This window comes from Coenobita brevimanus, chromosome 85 (genome assembly GCF_032717465.1).
Source record: "Coenobita brevimanus isolate Jiangsu-jjx chromosome 85, ASM3271746v2, whole genome shotgun sequence".
Taxonomy (NCBI): domain Eukaryota; kingdom Metazoa; phylum Arthropoda; class Malacostraca; order Decapoda; family Coenobitidae; genus Coenobita; species Coenobita brevimanus.
Genome location: NC_137038.1, coordinates 9,680,400 through 9,702,899, shown reverse-complemented (window position 1 = coordinate 9,702,899; position 22,500 = coordinate 9,680,400). Strand labels below are relative to the sequence as shown.

General features: G+C 42.5%; 1 protein-coding gene across 1 annotated transcript in view; it reads right to left on the bottom strand.

Moving 5' to 3' along the window:
* The window catches only part of LOC145410422 (uncharacterized), a 61,381-nt gene that overhangs the window by 12,565 nt on the left and 26,316 nt on the right, over positions 1-22,500 (bottom strand). Inside the window, exons 2-5 of the mRNA XM_080280574.1 lie at positions 10,729-10,910; positions 9,570-9,631; positions 1,113-1,202; positions 132-329 (exon numbers count right to left, since the gene is read on the bottom strand). Of these exons, the coding sequence (XP_080136700.1) occupies positions 132-329; positions 1,113-1,202; positions 9,570-9,631; positions 10,729-10,910 (532 nt within the window). The remainder of the gene's footprint in view (positions 1-131; positions 330-1,112; positions 1,203-9,569; positions 9,632-10,728; positions 10,911-22,500) is intronic.

Here is a 22,500-nt window from a genome sequence, read left to right as displayed (position 1 = left end):
GTGGTAAATATTCAGCGGACACAGAATCAGTGTATGGTATTCTTGGAGTGGGTGTTGTGAGTGAATGGTTAGGCTAGACTAGGTTAAGTTAGGACAGATTAAGTCAAGTTAGAACATGCTCGCCAACTTACTTTCTGGTCGCCAAATCGCATCTGTCGTCGTGCGTTGCGGGACACGTTCATGCGACACAGGAAGAGTCTGTGCTGGTCCTGGTGTGGGTGTTGGGAGTGGGAGTGTACACCGCCGGCCATCAGCTCAGCCTGCACCGCCGCGTGATCCTGCTTGTCTATGATGTCGTACACGCTGTCCCCGTGGATCAGCAGGTCCTCCTGGAATACGTAACACATTAGACAGGGTGGTCCATACATAGCACTACACCTTACCACTCAGTTATTACCGTGGATCAACAGCTTCCTTTATAATGTGTAGTTCATAAATACGGTATCTGGGTTCAGGGTGGATTTGAACCAATGCTTTGTGCCTTTTTTTATGCAGAAAAGGAAGAACTTAGGGCTTAATCTGCAAAACTCTTTCCTTCCACATGAAACTGAACAAGACAGGCCATTTTCGTTCATTTCGAGATGCTTGGATACGTGGCATTTAAAATATTGGTAATTTATAGTCAGTGAAAGAGATAGACTGAGGAAGGTCGTGCCAGAATTATCCAGTTGTATGCATGAAGGACTGAGAGATACCGACTGCATTGTTGTAGAATATTCCTCCCATATTCCTTCCAGTTACAAATACCAAAGATCAAATTTGCTGTATACAAATGATTGCTTGTTCGATTACAATAAGGAAACGGGGATTGGGAGATGATTTCAAATTGGGATGCCTGTAGGTGGAGTGAAAGGGTAAATAGGAAGGGACTGTTGGCCGTAAGTAGGCAGTGTGTAGTAGTAATCAGGAATCATTCTACACACCTGAGCTTCCATACTTACGCAAGACGATATATGAGAGTGACTTTGAATACCTTAGAGTGAGAGTATGACATAGAATACCATAGAATGACAGTGCTTTAGAATGAGTTAGAATGTCCTAGAATGACTTAGTATACCTTAAAGTGTCTCACATCGCCTCAGAGTGATTCAGAATGCCTCAGAGTGACTTACCATAGAATGACCCAGGTACTCTGCGGCGTTGTCTGATATATAGAGTAGTTTCCCCCCCTGGGTTAGCATCATTATAAATCCGTTCATAGCCTGCAAAGAAAACAGGGTTTGTTAGTTAGTTTGCTAGTTTGGGAGCTGTTAGATGGTTGTTAAGTAGTTAGGGAGCTGTTAGAGAGTTGTTAGGTAATTAGGGAGTTGATAGGTAGTTAGGAGCTGCTGGAGAGTTGTTAGTTAGTTAGGGAGCTGTTAGAGAGTTGTTAGTAGTTAGGGATCTGCTGGAGAGTTGTTAGGTAGTTAGGGAGCTGTTAGAGGGTTGTTTGGTAGTTAGGGAGCTGTTAGAGGGTTGTTTGGTAGTTAGGGAGCTGTTAGAGGGTTGTTTGGTAGTTAGGGAACTGTTAGAGGGTTGTTTGGTAGTTAGGGAGCTGTTAGAGGGTTGTTTGGTAGTTAGGGTAGCTGTTAGAGGGTTGTTTGGTAGTTAGGGAGCTGTTAGAGAGTTGTTAGAAGGATTGTGTGAGGATGTGTCTTCTTGAGCATCATTTTCAATTCATTTCTTCATCATATTCATTTCCTACGCTGCTATACTCTGTTCACTTCAACTAGGCGTAAAATTATATCTATCTATCTATCTATAGCCCGACGCCCTAATCCCGCAAAGGGTGGCCGCAGACAAAACGCCTCCAAGTCGCTCTGTCACCCACCATTTGACTACCCTCCCCCCAACTCACCCCCCCCTCCCTCATATACCTCTCAACTCCATCCCTCCACCTCATCCTCGGTCTACCTCTCCCTCTCCTTCCCTCCACCTCACCTACATACACCCTCTTAGTCAGTCTTTCATTCTCCATTCTCTTCACATGTCCAAACCACCTCAGTGTATTTCTCCTAATCTTCTCAACCACATCCACATCCACCCCACAGCGTTCCTTCACTTCTTCATTCGTCAACCTGTCCCTCCACGTCACTCCACATGCTCCTCTCAAGTAACTCATTTCCACTGCTCTCACTCTTGACTTGTTCCCTTCTTGCAAGGTCCATGCCTCGCTTCCATACGTCAGGGTAGGGATCACAATACTATCATGCAGTGACTTCTTAACTTCCATACTCACCTCCCTATTTCTCATCACTGCTTTCAGTGAACCAACACCCTTCCTTCCCTGCTGTACCCTTTCACGCACTTCATCCCCCAAAGTTCCATCCCTACTCATCACACTACCCAAGTACTTGAATGCACTCACATTCTCCATATCCTCACCATCCAACCTCACTGCACACTCTGTGACTTCATTCCTCTCAAACACCATAACTTTACTTTTGTTTACATTAACTTTCAGATTCCTCCTCCTACACACTGTCCCAAATTCATTCACCAAACCTTGCAACTCCCATTCATCTTCACTCAACAGTACTGTATCATCAGCAAACAGCAACACCGGAAGCTTCCAAATCTCACCCTCATTCATTAGAGCCACCCCCACATCCACTGCTCTACCCTGCACCTCCTTTACAACCCCATCCATGTATATATTAAACAGCCATGGAGACATCACACAACCCTGTTTCAGTCCTACATTGAGATCAAAGAACTCACTCAGCTCACCATCCACTCGCACCGTAGCCCTAGCTCCCTCGTACATACTCTTCACAGCACTCAGCAATTTCCCCTCCACTCCATATATTCTTAATACCTTCCACATACCTTGCCTATCTATTCTGTCATAAGCTTTCTCCAAGTCCATGAAGGCAGCATACACTTTCCTTCCCTTCTCTAGATACTTCTCCACTAAACATCTTAGAACAAATATCTGATCTACACACCCTTTTCCCTTCCTAAATCCCCCTTGTTCTTCTCCAACTAGCTCCTCTGTCATATGCCTAACCCTATCAATGAATATTCTACCATATATTTTACCAGTCACACTAAGTAGGCAAATACCCCTATGGTTACCACATACTTCTCTCTCCCCTTTTCCTTTGTACAGAGGAACAATTATACCTGATTTCCAGTCCTCTGGAACCCTTCCTTCTTCCCAAGCCAATCTACACAACTTCCATATCCACTCCACAACAATCTCACCCCCATACCTAAGCATTTCACCACACACTCCATCAATTCCTGGGGCCTTTCCCAACTTAATCTTCTTCATCGCTTCCACTACTTCCGCCCTACTGATCTCTTCCTCCCTCCTCTCATCTCTTCTTCTCCCAGCCATTCCCCAACCACTTATACTCGCACTGCTCTCACTCTCTACATGCAACAAATCCTCAAAGTGTTCCTTCCATCTCCTTAGTTTCTCTCTCTTCTCCACCAACAATCTATTATTCCTATCTTTCACTCCCCTACTATTTCCCCTTTCACACTGCCTTACTTTCTTTACCTCCTTCCAAAACAATTTCTTACTTTCCCTCCATTTCACACTCAGATTCCTCCCTAACTCTTCATCCACTTTCTTTTTACTCTCCTTCACCAGTCTCTTAACCTCCCTTCTCCTGCTCACATATACCTCTAAATCTTCAGTATAAAGCTGTAGCATTAGATTAGCACCACAATATAATGCTAGTCACGAAGAAGTGCTTTGGAATGGATGGTGAGTCGTAGCATTGTCTTATTCTGCCATTGAGTTACTGAAAATATGCTGCCAGTGGATGAATATCTTTGCCAGGTGAAAATGAATGGACTGTGTGTGTGTGTGTGTGTGTGTGTGTGTTTTTGATAGAGTGAGTGTGTAAGAGTGTGAGTGACTGTGTGTGTGTGTGTGTGTGTGTGTGTGTGTGTGTGTGTGTGTGTTCCGTGGGTCAGGGATAGCCGGCACTTTACCTCTCCACGAAGGGCTAGTTTTTTGGTGTGAGTGAAAGAGATGTTTGGTGGAGTGGGTAGGATGAAGGATGAAGGAAATGGGAAGGAAGGAAGGAAGGCAGGGAGGGAGAGATAAAGGCGATGAATGGGTGGGTAAGTGAAGAATAGACAGACAGATAGATAGATAGATAGACGGAATGAAAGAAACTGAAATGAATGAGTGAATGAAGGAAGGAGGGAAGGGAAGATGGTGATGAATGAATATGTAAGTGAAAGATAGATAAATAGGTTGATAGATAGTTGTGTGGGTAGATATATAGATAGATAGAAGAAAAGGGAGAAGTAAAGTTGGGAGGAAAAACCATGAATGTTAAAGAGAGAGAGAGAGAGAGAGAGAGAGAGAGAGAGAGAGCATCAGTGAACCAACTCTCTCCCAGTAATAAAGACGTTACAAATCTGCTAGAAGGTTAGTGTAGCTAGCACGAAATAAAGGAAGCACATCAAGGCTTTACTAGGCAGGAAGATTTATTGCCTTATGTCTTTATCTACATATATACCCGCATACTGGAGGCGCCCCGATCAATAAAACCTTTACACTTTTGGGGGTATGAGAGAGTGAAAAGGAGGCTGTGTAAATTACCTCCGCCAACGAGGTCAGGTGGAGGTTTTGTATTCATCCATGTCTGTTTGTCGATTGGTGTGTAAAATATCTCATAAAGTTATCAGATTTCAAGTAAATATTGTAGAAGGGCGAGAAGTGGGTCAAGGAATAGGTGATCAGATTTAGAGGTGGGTTCGGATGCAGTTGCTAGAATGGATTATAATTTTCATTTGCGTTGGCGGAGGTATGCACTCTCTGATTTCGTGTAACGGGGCAGACTAAACACGTAGAATTAATTGCTATGTTAGACCGCAAAAGTATTCGTCTGGGAGAGGAATTACAGGAGTTGATCATATATTCTGTTGGCATTCTCTGGGCGTTTTCTATATCTGATTTTTGCAGGTGTTAGTTTCAGTTGATAGATAGATAGATAAATAGATAGATAGATAGGTAGATAGATATAGATAGGTAGGTTGATTGATAGATATTTGCACAGGTAGAGATATTCAACTTAATACATATAGATACGCGATAGATAAATGAACAGCGATAGAGATAATAGATAGATAGATAGATAGATACGAATAAACAGACTGGTAAATATTCAGACTCATAGATATATAAATGAGTAGATAAATATTCATAAAGATAGATATACAGATAGATAGACACAGTAGGATGATAACACTATTCCACAAATGTATATACGTAAACCGCATCTATAAACACACACACACACACACACACACACACACACACACACACACACACACACACACACACACACACACACACACACACACACACTCAAATTATATGCAAATGGTGTTGCTTGTGGGGTCGAGCTTGTTTTACGAAGCTTGTATGAGTGTGTGTGTGTGTGTGTGTGTGTGTGTGTGTGTGTGTGTGTGTTGGATCCTACCTCACCACGTCTCTTAACTGGGAATAGAGTTGGGATGATGATAATGATGATGATGATGGTGATGACGATGGTGTTGATAGTAATGATGACGATGATGATAATGACAGTAATAATTAATCACTCATTTATCTCTCCCATTTACATTACAATGTATCTTTATCAGTATTATCATTATCATCATAAGAGTATATTCTGTTACCTAATCTAAATATTCAGTCACCTGAAGGCAGCACTACATCGACTGAGTGGATGGTGGGTGCCTCCGTCTAATGCATTTTTATTGTTATAATAATAATAATAATAATATTATTACTATTATTATTATTATTATTATTATTATTATCATTATTATTATTGTTATCATCATCATCATCATCATCATCATCATCATCATCATCATCACCACCACCACCACCACCACCACCACCACCACCACCTTTATTATTATTATTATTATTATTATTATTATTATTATTATTATTATTATTGCATAAATATGAGGAAAAACAACGCAGTATACGGCTATATGAACGAACACATATCACGTTATTTCACAACTCTTCGTCCTGTTTCATAATATAAGCACAGTATAAGTAACGGTACTGTTTTGTGCTCACTGTACTGTACACAAAACCGTAGTACCAGCACCGTAGCACTTTCAGTAGTACATTTTTCAACCTGTTTGTTTATTTATGTATTTATTTATTTATTTATTTTATGCAGTTGACTCGTTTGTGTTGTAATTTATGCTAGCTACTTTCTCTCTCTCTCTCTCTCTCTCTCTCACACACACACACACACACACACACACACACACACACACACACACACAGAATATCTTGTACGAAAGGATGTGACAAAGATAATGCCATACAACCCAGGTATGTTTTCAGCATTCGAGAGAGAGAGAGAGAGAGAGAGAGACTTGACATTACTGTGTTAGAACTAGGTAGATGTTAGACATAGATCTAGACTAGTAATAGATTTAGAGATAGAAATAGAGAGAGGAGGAGAAAAATTAGAGAAAGAGAGAGAGAAAGATTATTGTTACTTGACATTGCATCTCATGATGATGATAATGATGGTGATGATGATAATGATGATGGTGATGATAACGATGATAATAGTGAGGATGAAGATGATGAGGGTAATGATGATGATGATGATACTCAGAAAATAAAGCACAGATGAGAAAAATATTGTGAAAGTTATACACAAAATTAAGGAAAACTGCACAAGAAGGGAAAACGAAAAAAAAAAAAAAAAACGCAACTCCACAAAGACAATAGGTTGGTAGATAGATAAAGATAGATAGACAGATAAAGATGAATAGAGAGAGGATAGAGAGGGAGCCACGGAGGGGCGGATATAAAGATGGTTAAAGAGAAAGAGAGTAAAGAGAGGCCACGAAGACAGGCGGATACGAAGATAAACAAAGAGAAACAGAGGAAAGAGTCGCAAAGAGAGGCGAATTAAAAGAGAAGTAGGGCGAGGCGCACAGAGAGAGGCGGATACGAAGATGGATAAAGAGAAACAGAGAGGAGAGAGAGAAACAGGTAGAGATAGAGAGGAGAGAGAGAAGATAAATGAAGAGAAAAAGAGAGGCGAGCGAGAAGCAGTTACCTGGCATCCCGTACATCCGCTAGATAATCAAGGTGAGCGTTGTGTGGGGAGAGGAGAGCCACTTTTTGTGTCTGTCTGCGGGAGTTTTTTTATTTTTCTTTTTTTCTTTTTTTCCATAGTGCCAAAGATGCGACTCTGCTCATCTCTGCTCGCTGTGAGTCTGGGTGCTTGTTTGCCTGTTTCCTTGCTTGTGTGTTTGGTTTTGTGATCGGTTATGTGTTTGTGTTTGTACGTATGTGCGCTGCTTTGTGTGGACCTACTGTTTGTGTAAATGTAAGAGTGTGTGTGTGTGTGTGTGTGTGTGTGTGTGTGTGTGTGTGTACGCTTTTGCCCTTGTGTCTGCTTTATGCGTATGTTTTTGTGTGCGCTTAGGAGCGTGTAAGTAGGTTTATGTGCGTCCCTGGTTAGTGGCTGGGCTGCACATGAGATGGGATGCTCTCTCTCTCTCTCTCTCTCTCTCTCTCTCTCTCTCTCTCATCTAGTTCTTTTATTTTTTTCATTACTTTATTTTCCATTATGTGGTTGTTTTTTGCTTTACTGTATTTATTTCTTTATTTTTTATTTTATCTAGCTATAATTTATATTGTTTGAATTATTCTTATCTTTGTTTTGATTTATATATCTCGAGTTTGTTCCTGTGTGTGTGTGTGTGTGTGTGTGTGTGTGTGTGTGTGTGTGTGTGTGTGTGTGTGTGTGTGTGTGTGTTTTGCCTCATTTTTTTTTATAATGTATTACTACTACTACTACTACTACTACTACTACTACTACTGCTGCTACTCATTTTGCTACTACTTATACACTACTACTTATACTACTACTGCCTCTACTACTACTGCCTCTACTGCTACTACTACTGCTAGTGCTACTAATACTACTACTATTACTACTTATTTCTACTACTACTACTACAAATACTTCTACTACTACTACTACTACTGTTCATCATCATCATCATTCAGACCTTTTCCCACCAGAGGATGTAGTGGGGTAGGGTCCAGAGCAAGGAAAAAAAAAAACTGATAGAAGGAACGTCTAATCAAAAGTTTGTCCAGTTGAATGGGCCACACTCTCATTCTCTCACCATTCTGGTCCCCGGAATCCTGAATCCACCACAAAGACTGTAAACCTCTATTAAGTCAGGCTCCTATGACTCACTCGTAGTTGAATAAAATCGTCAAGTGTTAGTTGGAATAGATTGCTAGACTTGTTCCGTTCGTAAGAGGGTTAAATGCTATACGATAATTCCGATAAACGTGACCACTAACTAATACGTAAAAAAAAAAGTCTTAAGTTTCGTGAACACTAACATTCATAAATATAAATAAATAAATGAATAAATAAACAAGCCACTGGACGTAAATTATGTGTACAGGTAATATACAGGAGTTGGCTCAAGGAGAAAGCGATCATCAGTCTTCTGCATTCGACGGCGTTCAAAAGTCGGCTTATGTAAACGCTTGACCATGCAGGATCCTGTTCTGCACGCTGATCACGCGGTGCCTAATCACTCTAGTCTCTCTGTGTAAGCTTAAATGAGACGATTAATACACCGTGTGCACTTAGGGAACTAATTACCTGATGGCTTAATGAGGCCATAAACTCCGCCGCGCGAACCTGATCTAGCCGCGTCTTCCCAACATGGCGGCGACAGGGAAGAGGCTGGACGGGCGAACAAATTTATGCAAAAAACACCGTCTGGACCCGGAATTCCACACGAGCCAGGCAACCAACTCGTTCTGCCGTGGGAATCGAACGTCTAAACGAGTAAACGAACCGCCAGGGTTAACGAGGAGGCGGGATAAACGGGCATTAAGTTGTGAGGAGGGTGGTCGTGGGGCGGAGGGTTGAGGTGAGTAATGGGTAGGGAGGGAAGATGGGAGATAATGCATTGAGTTATTAAGGGGCTCTGTGTGGGTGTATGAAAGAGAGAGAGAGAGAGAGAGGGAGGGGGAGGGAGGAATGTAGGGAGAAGCAGATGAAATAAGTGAAAGTGATGGGAAGTGGAGAGAAGGGATGAAGGAATGTGGAGAGCTGTAGAGGAAATGAGTGAAAGTTATGGAGATGAGAGACAAAAATGGGATATAAAGAAAAAGTTAGGAATAAATTAAAGGTGAATAGTTTATAATATCAACATGCAAAAAATGTAAGGAAGAGGTCACATAATATGGCTCAAACAAAGAAAAACAATAGAAAACGGAGGAAAGAAAAGGGGAGATTAAAAATAAAGGAGGGTGGTAAAGAAATGAAGACCAATAGAACTTGAAAAAAAAAACTTAGTACATAAAAAAAAAAAGTGGCGAATGAATCAGAATAGATGATGTGAAAGAAAACGGATCGGTTAAAGAAAAAGAAGCCAAACTAACAAGACAGCTAATACAAAAAAATGGATTCTCTCTCTCTCTCTCTCTCTCTCTCTCTCTCTCTCTCTCACACACACACACACACACACACAGCTAACACAACAAAGAATGGATAATGTGAAAGAAAACGGAATGAATAAAAGAATTGAGGGCCAACCTTAGAAAACCCGATGTTGGGGGTGAGGACGTGGCCGTGGTGTTGATCCTGTTGCTTGAACACTGAAAACAAACAAACAAAAAACAATTAGAGGCACTGGAGGGTGACCTGTGTATAGTTGTAAATTTGTATGTGTATAAAAAGGAAAAAAAAAAAAAAACATTGGTATTAAAGACTATTAGATAGAGAGCAGCATTTTAACAGTAGTGAAACGTGAAATAGATAGTAAAAGACATGCTAAACCAAAATTACATAGCTAACAAATAGATAAACTTACAAATAGATATACATTAATTGATAGACTCCCTAACTCTGAGATAAATGCACAATTATGCTATTTTTACTCTAACTTGGCCCAGATTTTCGTCCTTAGCTTATATCACGGAGGTCACTGGTAGAAGACAGTGCGCTACAGCTTTTCCATAGCACTTCTTCGTGACTAGCGCCATAATCTAGTGTTAATCTGGGCATTGAGGATGGAAAGATGGATGTTTAAGGCCAAGCTGGAGTAAAAAGAGTATAGTTAGGCTTCCAAGATGCTCATTTACCCTATCTTCTTTGTCATCTGCATCGTCGCATCCTGTTTGTCCATCTCTGAATCCCATTGCTGATTCTCTCTCTCTCTCTCTCTCTCTCTCTCTGGATAGATAGATGGATAGATAGATAGTCGGATATATTATCTACGTACGGTACACCTATCTGTATGTCGATCTGTCTATCCAACATTTTTTTTTTGTTTATGTGTCCGACTCTGGGCATAGGCTTCACAGCCTGCTCCCAAGGCCCAGTATTCCTCTTACATACCATACACCTCTACATGTCACCGCTTCGGCGCTAACACCCATCGTCCGTATTGAACATGCTAGGTCTGTCTCATACAGGACTGGTGTATTGGTATTAGTGGGGTTATTTTTAACATCTCGGCGGGTCTCCTGGTAGATCAGTCAAGCTTGCGTTTTTGAAATTCAAATCCTTTTAAACTGTTCCCTTCCCAAGCGGGGTTTTGAACCTGGGGCCGATAGGACTTCAGGCCACCTCTTTACCGATTGAGCCACCTCCTGTCTGTCTATCTTCTTATCTGGCTGTCTGTCAGTCATTCTGCCTGTCCTTCCACCTGTCTAACAGTCACGCTACCTTTTTCTTTTTCTGTCTCACTCACCTTGATTAAAATAGTTGCTTTTCCTGACGTAGACGCAGACGAGGGCCATGAGCTGCAGCTGTGAGAGGCGCTGGCGTGTGGAGGGCGGCAGGGGCAGGAGGTCTCGCAGCTGGGAGATCTCGGCGTTGATCATGTCTCTCCGCATCTTGGAGGCCCCCTTGGTGGATTTGGTCCCCTCGAAGCTGTTGTGAGAGAGATAGAAGAGTGAGAGATAGGTGGAAGATACCTTGAAGCTTTGGGAGAGAGACAGAGGGGTGAGAGATAGCTGAGAGATACCTTGAAGCATTCGGGAGAGAACTAGAGGAGTCAGAGAGAGTTTGTAGAGAGATAGAGGGGTAAGAGATGGTTTGGAGAGAGATAGAGGGGTGAGAGATAGTTGGGAGAGAGATAGAGGGGTGAGAGATAGTTTGGAGAGAGACAGAGGGATGAGAGATATTCCGAAGATGGGAAATAGGGATGGGAGATAGTTAGTTGATTGGAAATAGGGGTGAGAGATAGTTGGGCAGTTCGTCGGAGCTGTTTGAGAGAGATAATTGAGAGACAGTACGTGAGAGATAGGAGCTGTTGAGAGAGATAGAGCGTGAGAGATAGGAGCTGTTGGGAGAGACAGAAGGGTGAGAGATAGTTTGGAGATGGGAGATAGGGGTGAAAGAAAATTGAGAGAGGTAGTAGGTGAGAGATACCGGTAGTTAGATGCTGAGACGGAGATAGAATGGTGAGAGATAGTGAGGAGATGGGAGAGATAGGGATCAGAGATGAGGTATGAGAGAAAGAGAACTGTGCAAAGAGAGAGAGAGAGAGAGTCGCAGGTATGGTCCCATTAAAGCTTTTCGTTTGAGATAAAGGAGTGAGAGATAGTTGGAGATGGAAGAAATATTGGAGATAGTTTGGAGATGGGGAGATAAGACTGAGAGATAGTTGGGATATTAGAGAGGGTTAAAGGACACAGATGCAATGGAGAGATATAGAGGTGAGAGATAATTGGGTGGAGAGATAATGATGAAGATGATAGCTAGGGCTGCGGAGAGACAGCTTTGAGAGACAGCAAGAAACAGAGAGAGATGGCGAAGAGAGATACTGAAGGTTGGAGGGGTAGAGACAAGGTGAGACAGTTTAGGATAGAAAGACAGAAAGGTGAGAGATAGTATGGGGGATGTGAGACAGTGGGTGAGAGATTATAGGGAGATAAGGGAGAGAAATGAGACAGTTCAGAATAGAGAGATATAAAGATTAGAGATAGTTTAAGAGAGGGAGATAGTGGGTGAGAGATAACAGGGAGACAGGAAAAGATAATGGGGATAAGTGAGATATAGGACAGAGAGAGATAGTGAGAGAGAAGATACAGAGGAGACGAGAGAGAGATACTGGAGAAATGGGAAGAGACAGTGGAGAGATAGAGAGAAAAAGATCGGAGGTAAAAAGAAACAGAGGAGAGATGGAGAGAGATAATAGAGATATCATGCACTAGTGCCCACCGTCCATACTGAGAAAAAGACTAAGAGTATTCAAGGACGGAGAGAGAGAGAGACTTCAACTTCGTATTGTTGTTTTTGTTATTGACTTTTGTGTTTGGATTACCAGGCGTTTTTTTTACTCTCTCTCTCTCTCTCTCTCTCTCTCTCTCGTTCCTTCATCTTTACTCCGTTAATTCTCCTCTCTCTGTTAGCTGTGTGTGTGTGTGTGTGAGAGAGAGAGAGAGAGAAAGAGAGAGAGAGAGAGAGAGAGAGAAAGAGAGAGATGGAAGATAATATATGTGAGACAGGTGATAAAGAGCAGGTGTTTAGATAAGATAGAGTGAGAGATAATGAGAGAATGTGAGCAAGAGATGAGAAAATATGGAAAAATAAAGATAATTATAAAATATGTATGTAAAGATGTCAGAAGTGTTTGGAGAGAGAGAGAGAGAGAGAGAGAGAGAGAGAGAGAGAGAGAGAGAGAGAGAGGGAGAATTGCTAAGTGAAAGAGGGTTTGAAAAGAGTTAAACAAATTATTTTAAAAATCCGTCCCTTATTGACTCTCTCTCTCTCTCTCTCTCTCTCTCTCTCTCTCTCTTTCTTAAACCTTTTGCCCCCTCTTCAATACCTTCCATCTTTTCCCCTCCCCTTCCTCCCCTTCCCTCCCCCTTCCTCAGTCATTCCCCTTCTCTATACTCCCCCTCCCCCTCCCCTCCATACCCCTCTACCCCCTCCCTTCTTCATAGCCCCCTCTTTCCTCTCCCCTCCTCCTCTCTACCCCCTCCCCTCCCTCAATCACTTCCCTTCTTCAAGTCTCTCCCCCTCCCCTCCCCCTCCCTTCCCCTCCCCCTCCCCCAGTCCTTAGGTTTGCTCTCCCTTTGTTAATTTTTATCAGTGATTCTGTATTATTCTCCACCCCCCTCGGTCACGCTCTGTGTGTGTGTGTGTGTGTGTGTGTGTGTGTGGTTGGGAGGTGGGGCTATGTGTGTGTGTCTGTGTGTATGTGTGAACAGATGGGGATGAGGAAGGTTTTGTGTGTGTGTGTGTGTGTGTGTGTGTGTGTGTGTGGTTGGGAGGTGGGGCTATGTGTCTGTCTGTGTGTATGTGTGGACAGATGGAGATGAGGCAGATTGTGTGTGTGTGTGTGTGTGTGTGTGTGTGTGTGTGTGTGTGGTTGGGAGGTGGGGCTGTGTGTGTGTGTGTGTGTATCTACGGACAGATGGAGATGAAGGTGTGTGTGTAGAGAGGGCTATGTGTGTCTGTGTGTATATGTAGCCGGATGAAGTGAAGGTGTATGTATGTATGTATTTATGTACGTATGTATGTGTATGTGTGTGTATTTGATTCAAGACAATTATATAAACTTGAGATTGGATATTACTTTAAAATATTTCCCCTGTTACTTCATCAATAACTCTTTAATGATCACGAACAACTCTATTTTATTTTACCTAACTCCAGACGATTTTTCTCAGCTGGAAGTGGATTATAGGAGCCTCAGCGTTAATAACTTAGCACTTGATTATCACCGAATTATTCTCTCGGGTGAATTATATCAGGTGTGTAAAATTAATTAGGGAGGGTTTGGTTGAGGGTGGAGAGAGATTTTTACAGGTGAGGTGAGTGGTGGGGAGGAAAAATGGTGGGGGAGGAGGAAGGAGGGAGGAGAGGGAGAGAGGGAAGGAGGAAAGGAAGAAGATGATGATGACAGTGGAAGGAATGAAGATGGAGGGAAAGGAGAGAAGTGGTGCATAGGAAAATAATTGATGGAGGGAAGAGAGGAAAAAGAAAGAGAGAGAGAGAGAGAAGGAAAGGTAGGTATAATAGGGAGGAAAAAGGTAAGGATAGGGGAAGTGTAAGAAATAGGAAGGGGTAGAGGAAAGACATAAAATGGGAGAGGAGGGGAAGGGAATGGGGAAGGAGGGGGATGGAATGGAAAGAAAAGGGTGAAGTGGGTAGGGGTGTGGATGGGGTGGTGGGGGAAGGGGTATGGTGGATAAGAAGGCGTTGAAAGGGAGGGGAAGGGGAGGGGGGGAGGTAGGGGGTAGAATAGGCTGAGAGGCGTCAAACGGGAGGGGGCAAGGAGGGAAGGGGTAGACGTGTAGGGCATGGGGGGGAGTGGAAGGGTGTGTGGGTGGGGGTAGAGGGTGTGGGTGGGGGTAACGGGTGGGGGTGGGGATAGGGGGCACCTCGTTAGTAAAGGTAAACTTGTGGGGCGGGTGACAGTGGTTCAATATTGACCATCCACTGTGCAAACCACCCCTCCCCCTCCCCTCCCCTACACTTCCCCCTCTCCTCCCCTCCCCCTGCCCCTACCCCTACTCCTCCCCTTTCCCCTCCCCACCCTTGGGCCTTCCCCTCCCCCTACTATTTACACCTCTTTCCCTGCCCATTCCCATCTACTCCCACCCCTCCCTTCCCTTACCGTACCCCTCGCTCCCTAACCCCTTCTTTCCCTAACCCCCTCTCATTCTTCCCCAACCCTCCCCTTTCTCTCTTCCCTTCTTCCCTAACTCTTCCCCCTTCCCCGTCCCCTTCCCTCTGTATGTTTTTTCTTACCCTTTTCCTTCCTTCCCATCTCCCCCTTGCCCTCCCCTCTCTTTTTCTTCCTTCACCTCACTTCTTCTTTTTCTTAAACTCTCTTCTTTTCCTTTCCCTCTCTCCTTCTCTTCCCTGCCTACTCTTCTCCTTCTCTTCCTTTCCAACTCTTCTTCTCTTCTCCTTTTCATTCCCCTCTCCTCTCATTCTCACTCTTCTCCTCGCTTCTCCTTCTCTTCCTTCCCCTCTATTCTTCTCTTCCTTCCCATCTCTTCTCCTCTTCCTTCCCCTCTCTTCTTCTCTTCCCTCCACACTCTTCTAATTCTCCTCTTTCCCCCCTCTTCTTCTTCTCTTCCTTCCCCTCTCTTCGTCTTCTCTTCCATCCCCCCCTCTTCTTCTCTTCCTTCACCTCTCTTCTTCTTCTCTTCTCTTCCAGTCCTCTCTCTCTCTCCCTCTCCTATTTCTCTCTTCCCTCCCTTTCCTCTTCTCTCTTTTCATCTCATCTCTCTCCTCTTTCTCTTCTCTTCCTCTTTATTTCTTTCGACACTCCTTCCTCTACCTCTTCCTACATTTATCCCTAACACCTCCATTTTTCTTCCTCCTCCTCCTCCTCCCTCATTTTCTTTATTACTAATTTAAATTCAAATGTATTCGCTCATTTCTCTCTCACCTGGTTCATATTCATCACTCTCTCTCTCTCTCTCTCTCTCTCTCTCTCTCTCTCTCTCTCTCTCTCTCTCTCTCTCACCGCCACAGTTACCGATCTACCGCAATGAGAGTAAACAGCGTCAAAGTAAACACAGCCAATGTTTACAAATACTCACGCACACGCACGCACATACGGGTACACGGATACACATTCAGCACTTACACATGTATACTGAACAAGGATACACACATAGCTCTCATACGTACACAAATACGCACACAAAACAGGTATACTTAGGATGAGACTTGTCCAGAACTGCGCACACAGGCAACGATACACACACACACACACACACACACACACACATTGACAAGATGATGACTCAATCAGCAGTTCAACAGTCACACACCCTTAATCCACACACACACACACACACACACACACACACACACACACACACACACACACACACTTTTTCCCCTTGCCCAACACGACTGTGGCCACTCTGAGAGGATTACAACTCATGCAGTCATTTATCAGATTTGCTTTACTGAAGGATTTTCTTCTTTATTGTCATTATTTTTATCAGTTACCCTCTCCCTCTCTCTCTCTCTCTCTCTCTCTCTCTCTCTCTCTCTCTCTCTCTCTCTCTCTCTCTCTCTCTCATAGTGCTTACTCTTTTTTGAAATGTTTATTGATTTTTTGTTTACAGTTTTCATATTTACTATACTGTTATCGTATTTAATTATTGTCCTCCTTATTATTGTTGTTATTTTATATTTTTTGTTTATTTCGTCATTTAAAGAAAATTGGAAAAGAAAACGATAAATGAAAGAAAGAAAATGGCAAATGGTGTCGAGAAAGGCCTAAAATATGGTCTTGATCTCTTGAGGCCGTTTCATTCTTGTGGTGATGATAGTAATAATAATGATAATAATAATGATAATAATAATAAAAATAGTAATATTAATAGTAGTAGGAGTAGTAGTAAAAGTAGTAGTAATGATAATAATAATAATAATAATAGTGATAATAATAGTAATAAAAATAGTATTAGTAGTAGTAGTAGTAGTAATGATGATAATAATAATAATAATGATGATGATGATGATGATGATAGTAGTAGTAGTAGTAGTAATAATAATAATAATAATAATAATAATGGTAGTAGTAGTACGGTAGTAGAAGTGGTAGTAAAAGTAGTAGTGGTAGCAGTAATAATAATAATAATAATAACAACAACAACAACAACAATAATAATAATAATAATAATATAAAATGCCTTCTATAATCAGCTACAGTATTTGCAAGTATTACAACTACAATATTTGACGCTGGTTTCTTTTATTTAGTGTTCATTCTGTCTGCCATGTCTTTAAGTATATATATATTTTCATGTCTTTTATCTGCTAGTGACGGGTTTATTTTTATTACCAAATTTATTGCTTGTGCTTCCAGTGGTAAAGGTGGTTGTGTGTGTGTGTGTGTGTGTGTGTGTGTGTGTGTGTGTGTGTGTGTGTGTGTGTGTGTGTGTAGAAGGATTACCGGAAGTTAATGGCCGGATCACGATTTAATATTTATGGTGTTGTCATGGTAACCTTTATTTATTTATTTATTTATTTGTTTGTTTATTTAGCCTATTGTTAAGGCAAAGATTACTTGGTCGAGATTTTCGTCTTTTTGCTGCCTATTTCCAGAACTACATACATCCCATAGCACTTCTTCGTGACTAGCATTGAAGATGGAGAAAAGACAAATCTAAGCCCAGTTAAAATAGAGTATCGTTTAATTATAGTGGATCCAGGGTGCCCCGGTGGTAACGTGGAAGTCTGGTGATCTATTGTGCTCCCTAACAACTCTTCCTTACCGATTTATTTTTACATACAGCTGGCTGATATCGTTTTGTACGTTCTTTATGCAGTATATGGTGATTGAATGATTTACGTAGAACGGAAGAGGACGACAGAGTGTAATAAGCAAAATAAATTGCTTAGGAAGAGGTGTTAGGGAGAGCATCTTTCGTAGTATGTCCCTTCATATTATGTTCGCACCCTAACACGTCTTCCCAAGCGATTTATTTTGCTTGTTACACCTTACGACCCTCTTGTGTGTTTTTAAGTAATTCTGATATCGCCATATTCTGCATAAATAACGTACAATAGGATAACCAGCCATGTCCAAAACTAAATCGCTGAGGGAAAAATGTTAGGGAGCTTCTTTGTCTGGTGAGAGTACGGAAGTTAGACGCTTTATAAAATCAACCAATGCAACACGTGGGTCCATATTGCCCTAACACCTCTTCCTTAGCGATTTAATATTGTATACGGATGGTCAATATAGTTTTGTATGTTAATGATGCAGAGTATGGCGATGTTTAAAGGGTTTATATAACACAGAATAGGACAGTAAGGTGTATAAGCAAAATAAATCGCTAGGGAAAGGGTGTCAGGGAGTTTCCATAGCTTATACGGGCCATAGAATTAACGTACAGTCGACTAAAAAAAGCATCGATGTATAAATGAGGTGAGAGAGAATAACTCGCTAAGGAGACGGTGTTAAGGAGTGACAATATGGACGATCGTAGTTACAAAATGACCTGTTTTTTGATGAACTGTCTGGTTAGGGAAGCAGTGGATGGTTATGCCGAGGAAGTATGTATATGCTGCCTGAGTGGCCCTGGTGGGTGAATATGCTGACTGAGTGGACCTGATGATGCTGCCTGAGTGGCCCTGGTGCGTGAATATGCTGACTGAGTGGCCCTGGTGTTTGAATATGCTGCGTGAGTGGCCCTGTAGCTTGAATATGCTGACTGAGTGGCCCTGGTGCTTGAGTATGCTGACTGAGTGGCCCTGGTGCTTGCGTATGCTGACTGAGTGGACCTGTAGCTTGGATATGCTGACTGAGTGGCCTTGGAGCTTGTTAACGCCTACTGAGTGGCGGTATACTGACCATATGGATAATTTATGCTGACTGAGTGGTGCCAGAACTCTATTATGCTGACTAAGTGGCCCTGTAGAGCTCAAATATTCCTGCTGAGGGACCCCTAGAGATACATTACGCTGGATGAGTGGCCCAAAGACGCCACATGCTTACTGAGTGGCAAGATATACCTACTGAGTGGCTCTCGTATCTGGTTATGCTTACTGAGTGGCCAAATATGCTGAGTGAGTGGCGGTGGATCATCAGTTATGCTGGTCGAGTGGCCTGGGATGACTGGCCGGTGTGTGTGTGTGTGTGTGTGTGTGTGTGTGTGTGTGTGTGTGTGAGCTATATGACTTTGTATGCCGGTGTCAGGGAGTACGACTGTAAACGTGTGTGTGTGTATGTGTATGTGTATGTGTGTGTGTGTGTGTGTGTGTGTGTGCACCTGAGCTATATGAGTTTGTATTTGTATGCCTATGTAAGGGAGTACGACTGTGTGAACGTGTGTGTGTGTGTGTGTACCTGAAACTATATGAGTGTGTATTTGTGTATGTGTGTGAGTGCGACTACGCGAACGTGTGTGTGTGTGTGTGTGTGTGTGTGTGTGTGTGTGTGTGTACCTGAAACTATGAGTGTATTTGTATATCTACAGTATGTAAGGGAGTGCGACTACTTGAACGTGTGTGTGTGTGTGTGTGTGTGTGTGTGTGTGTGTGTGTGATTGGATGTGTGGGTGTTTGTATGACTGTGCTGAAGTGTGAGTATGTGAGTAGGCCTGTGTGTGTGTGTGTGTGTGTGTGTGTGTGTGTGTATGTGTGTGTGTGTAAGCCATATTAATTGAAGTGGCTTTCTGACACAAATCCCAGCTAATATCACCCTTAAGGGGTTAGGGGGGAGGGGAGGGGGGAGAGGGAAGGAGAAGGGAGGGGCGGGAGGAAGGGGAGAGGGAGGGGGAGAGAGGGAAGGAGAAGGGAGGGACGGGAGGAAGGGGAGAAAGGGAAGAGGAGAGATTAGAATAAGGGATATGGGGGAAGATGGGGAGAGGGTGAGAGAGGGAGAGAGTTGGGAGAGGGTTATGGATGGGGAGGGGAGGGAGAGGGGGAGGGGAGGGGGATGGATGGAGAGCTGTCAGGTGTAGGGGTGACTGTTTGAATTACGTCTGTGTGGAGTTAGGTGAGAGAGAGAGAGAGAGAGAGAGAGAGAGAGAGAGATACTTCAACTCATAGACACCCACCACGGGGAAAAAAAAAAAAAAAAAAAAAAAAAAAAAAAGAAAAGAATATCTATTAACACCTTGGTCAAGTATTAAGATCATTACATAAGGCCAGGTAACCCCTAACACATTTTTTTACGCGATTTATTTGGTTTTATTATACCTTACTTTCCCGTATTAGATAAATCCTTCAAACATTGCCATACTCCGCATAAATAGCGTAGAAAGAGATATGAACCAGTGAAAGCCAGAAATAAATCGCTAAGGAAGAGGTGTTAGGGAGGCTCTTACCTGGTGGAAATACGCTGCAAAGAGAGTGCTAAATGGAAGGAAAATAATAATACAAGATTCATTATTACGGAGATTGAGCCGGGGACAGGGCGACATGTAGGCGATTTGTTTCTGGCCACCCCTTATGGAATTAAGGTGTTTGGCAATAGATAGATAGATAGATAGAGCCGTACCCGCAAGACGCAAGAAATCTGGTAGTGTAAAGATAGCGATTATGAAGTAAATAAACACAGAAAGAGTAACCTAACCTGCATAAACAGTGAGATAAGCAAGACTGAAGGGAAATGAACGAGGAGGAAGTAAATAATCAATGAAAACAATAAGAAATAAGCATGGGTAAACAGGTAAACAAGAGAAGAAAATATATGGCCAGGAATACGCTAAATAGTCAGGTAAATAGGGGAAAATAAGCAAGTAGAGAGAGAGAGAGAGAGAGAAATTGTGAATGTGCAGTGGAGCGACCAACCACCCCTTCTGCCTTCCCTCCCCCACTCCTCCTCTCTCTCTCCCCTCTCCTCCCCCTCTCCCCTCCCCTTTGTTGACTCCCTTTATTTGCCAGTTTACCCCTCTCCTCCCTTCCTTTGACCTCTCTCTCTCTCTCTCTCTCTCTCTCTGTTTGTGTGTGTGTGTGTGTGTGTGTGTGTGTGAAAAAAGCCAAAAAACTCCTGAATCACAAATACATTTAATCATTGCGTTCATCACTTCTAATGTTGTTTATTTTCTTGTTTATTTTTGTTTTTATTTTGCTTTGTCATCAGTTTGTTTGTTTACTGATTTTGTCCTTGTCCACTTCCTTGTTTTTATATCCTTTCCTTTTCCTTTGCTTTTATTTTTTTTCATTTTTTCCTGTAAAACTGTAAAGCACTCTCTCTCTCTCTCTCTCTCTCTCTCTGCCTGTCTGTCTATGTGTCTGTTCATCCATCCCCCATTCTATCTATCCATATCTATCTATCTATACATCTATCTCACTGTCTTCCCATCCATCCATCTATGTATCTATCTATCTGTCTGTCTATCCATCTATCTATCTATCTTTCAATATATAGCCAGACGCGTGAAGCCCAGAAGGGGTGACCACAAAGAAATTCCTGCCATGCCATTGTGTACTCCGCCATCAGTCTGTCCTTCCCCCAACTCCCATGCCAGGAGTTTGGGTCGAGGCTAGGTACCGTAGAAGAATAACTACCCTTAGAACACGTGGGTAACATTATTATTTGTTTATTTATTTATTTATCGCTACCATCAGACGATTTTCTTCAGGTGTGTGTGAGAGAGAGAGAGAAAGAGAGAGAGAGAGAGGTTGAGGGAGGTTACTTTGCCACTGAAGGCGTTTCTCTCTCATTCATTTATCGAGTGGATCGTAAAGTCCGCAGCCTTACGTCCACGGGCTGAAGAGGCTTGGGAAATGTCGTAACAGTTCCTCCTGAGCGATTTAGTCTACCTCAGTAACCCCCATTTTTTTTTTTTTTAAGACACACACTATATCAACATTAAAACGATGTACAGTAAAATATAAGAGAATGTAAAGACGTAATATGGAGACTAAATCGCCAAGGAAGTGGTGTTTCGATGCCTCCCACGCCACTTACATTACGACCTGAAGTTCCTGGTGGCCACTCAGGGATTCAAATTGACGCGCCCAGCACCTGACCTTCACCCGGAGAGGCGCCTTAGACCACTACACCTTTTTTTTTTTTTTTCCCTGAAGTTCGACCTCCTCTCTGTTTATTTCTTCCTCTGTATGTATTTCTCTCATTTTTCTTCCTTCTGTATGTCTCTCCATCTGTTTGTCTGTCTGTCTCTCGTAGATAGATATATAAACAGATAGATAGATATGTTTCCCCCTCCTCCATTTCAATAAAATAGCTCATTTTCCCCCTCTACGTCTGTTTCTTCATCGCTCATGTCTCTTCTTCCCTCCCTTCCTCATCTCTTGAATTACTTCCTTCTCTCTATCTTCCACCCCTCTCGCAGCATCTCTCCCTCACCCACCTCACTTCCTCCTCATCCCTCTCTGTACTTCTCTCCCTCCTCCTCCTCTCCTACATTCCTCCCCCACCCCCACTTCTCCTACATTCCCCCCCACCCCCACCATAACATCATAGCCAACAATTCCGCTTCCCTAATGTTTTTCACCTCCTCAAGGATTTTCTCGTGAGTAGCCACGTTGAACACTCATCGGTAAGTTTTTTTTTTAATGATTTTTTTCTTATTTATTCTCTCCATCGTCATCATCATCATCCAGACCCCTTTCCCCACCTAAGAAAAAATATATATTCAGTTTTTACGTAAGGTGTATCATGCAAAACTAATATTAATAATAATAATAATAGTAATAATAATAATAATAATAATAATAATAATAATAATAACAATCAAGAAACCAAGGACACCAAATATGCTAAAAATTATCACTATAAACAATTTTGCCAAGAATAATAAATTTCGTATTGTATTCCAGCTCACATTAGGTACGAATCAGTGCGGCTTTTTAGGGATCCGGTTGGTAGCGCATCCCTCTTCTAATCCCGAAGCAGGAGGTTCGAAACACCCCCCTTGCCGATCCGTTCTAACCCATCTTTGTGAGGTACTGCTTACACCTCCCGGGTGCGGGGATCCGGTCCAGCTCAAAGAGACTTGTTCCGTAATGATGTAAAAGTTGCGGACATACGTAACGATCCATCTCATTACGATAATTAAGGAGG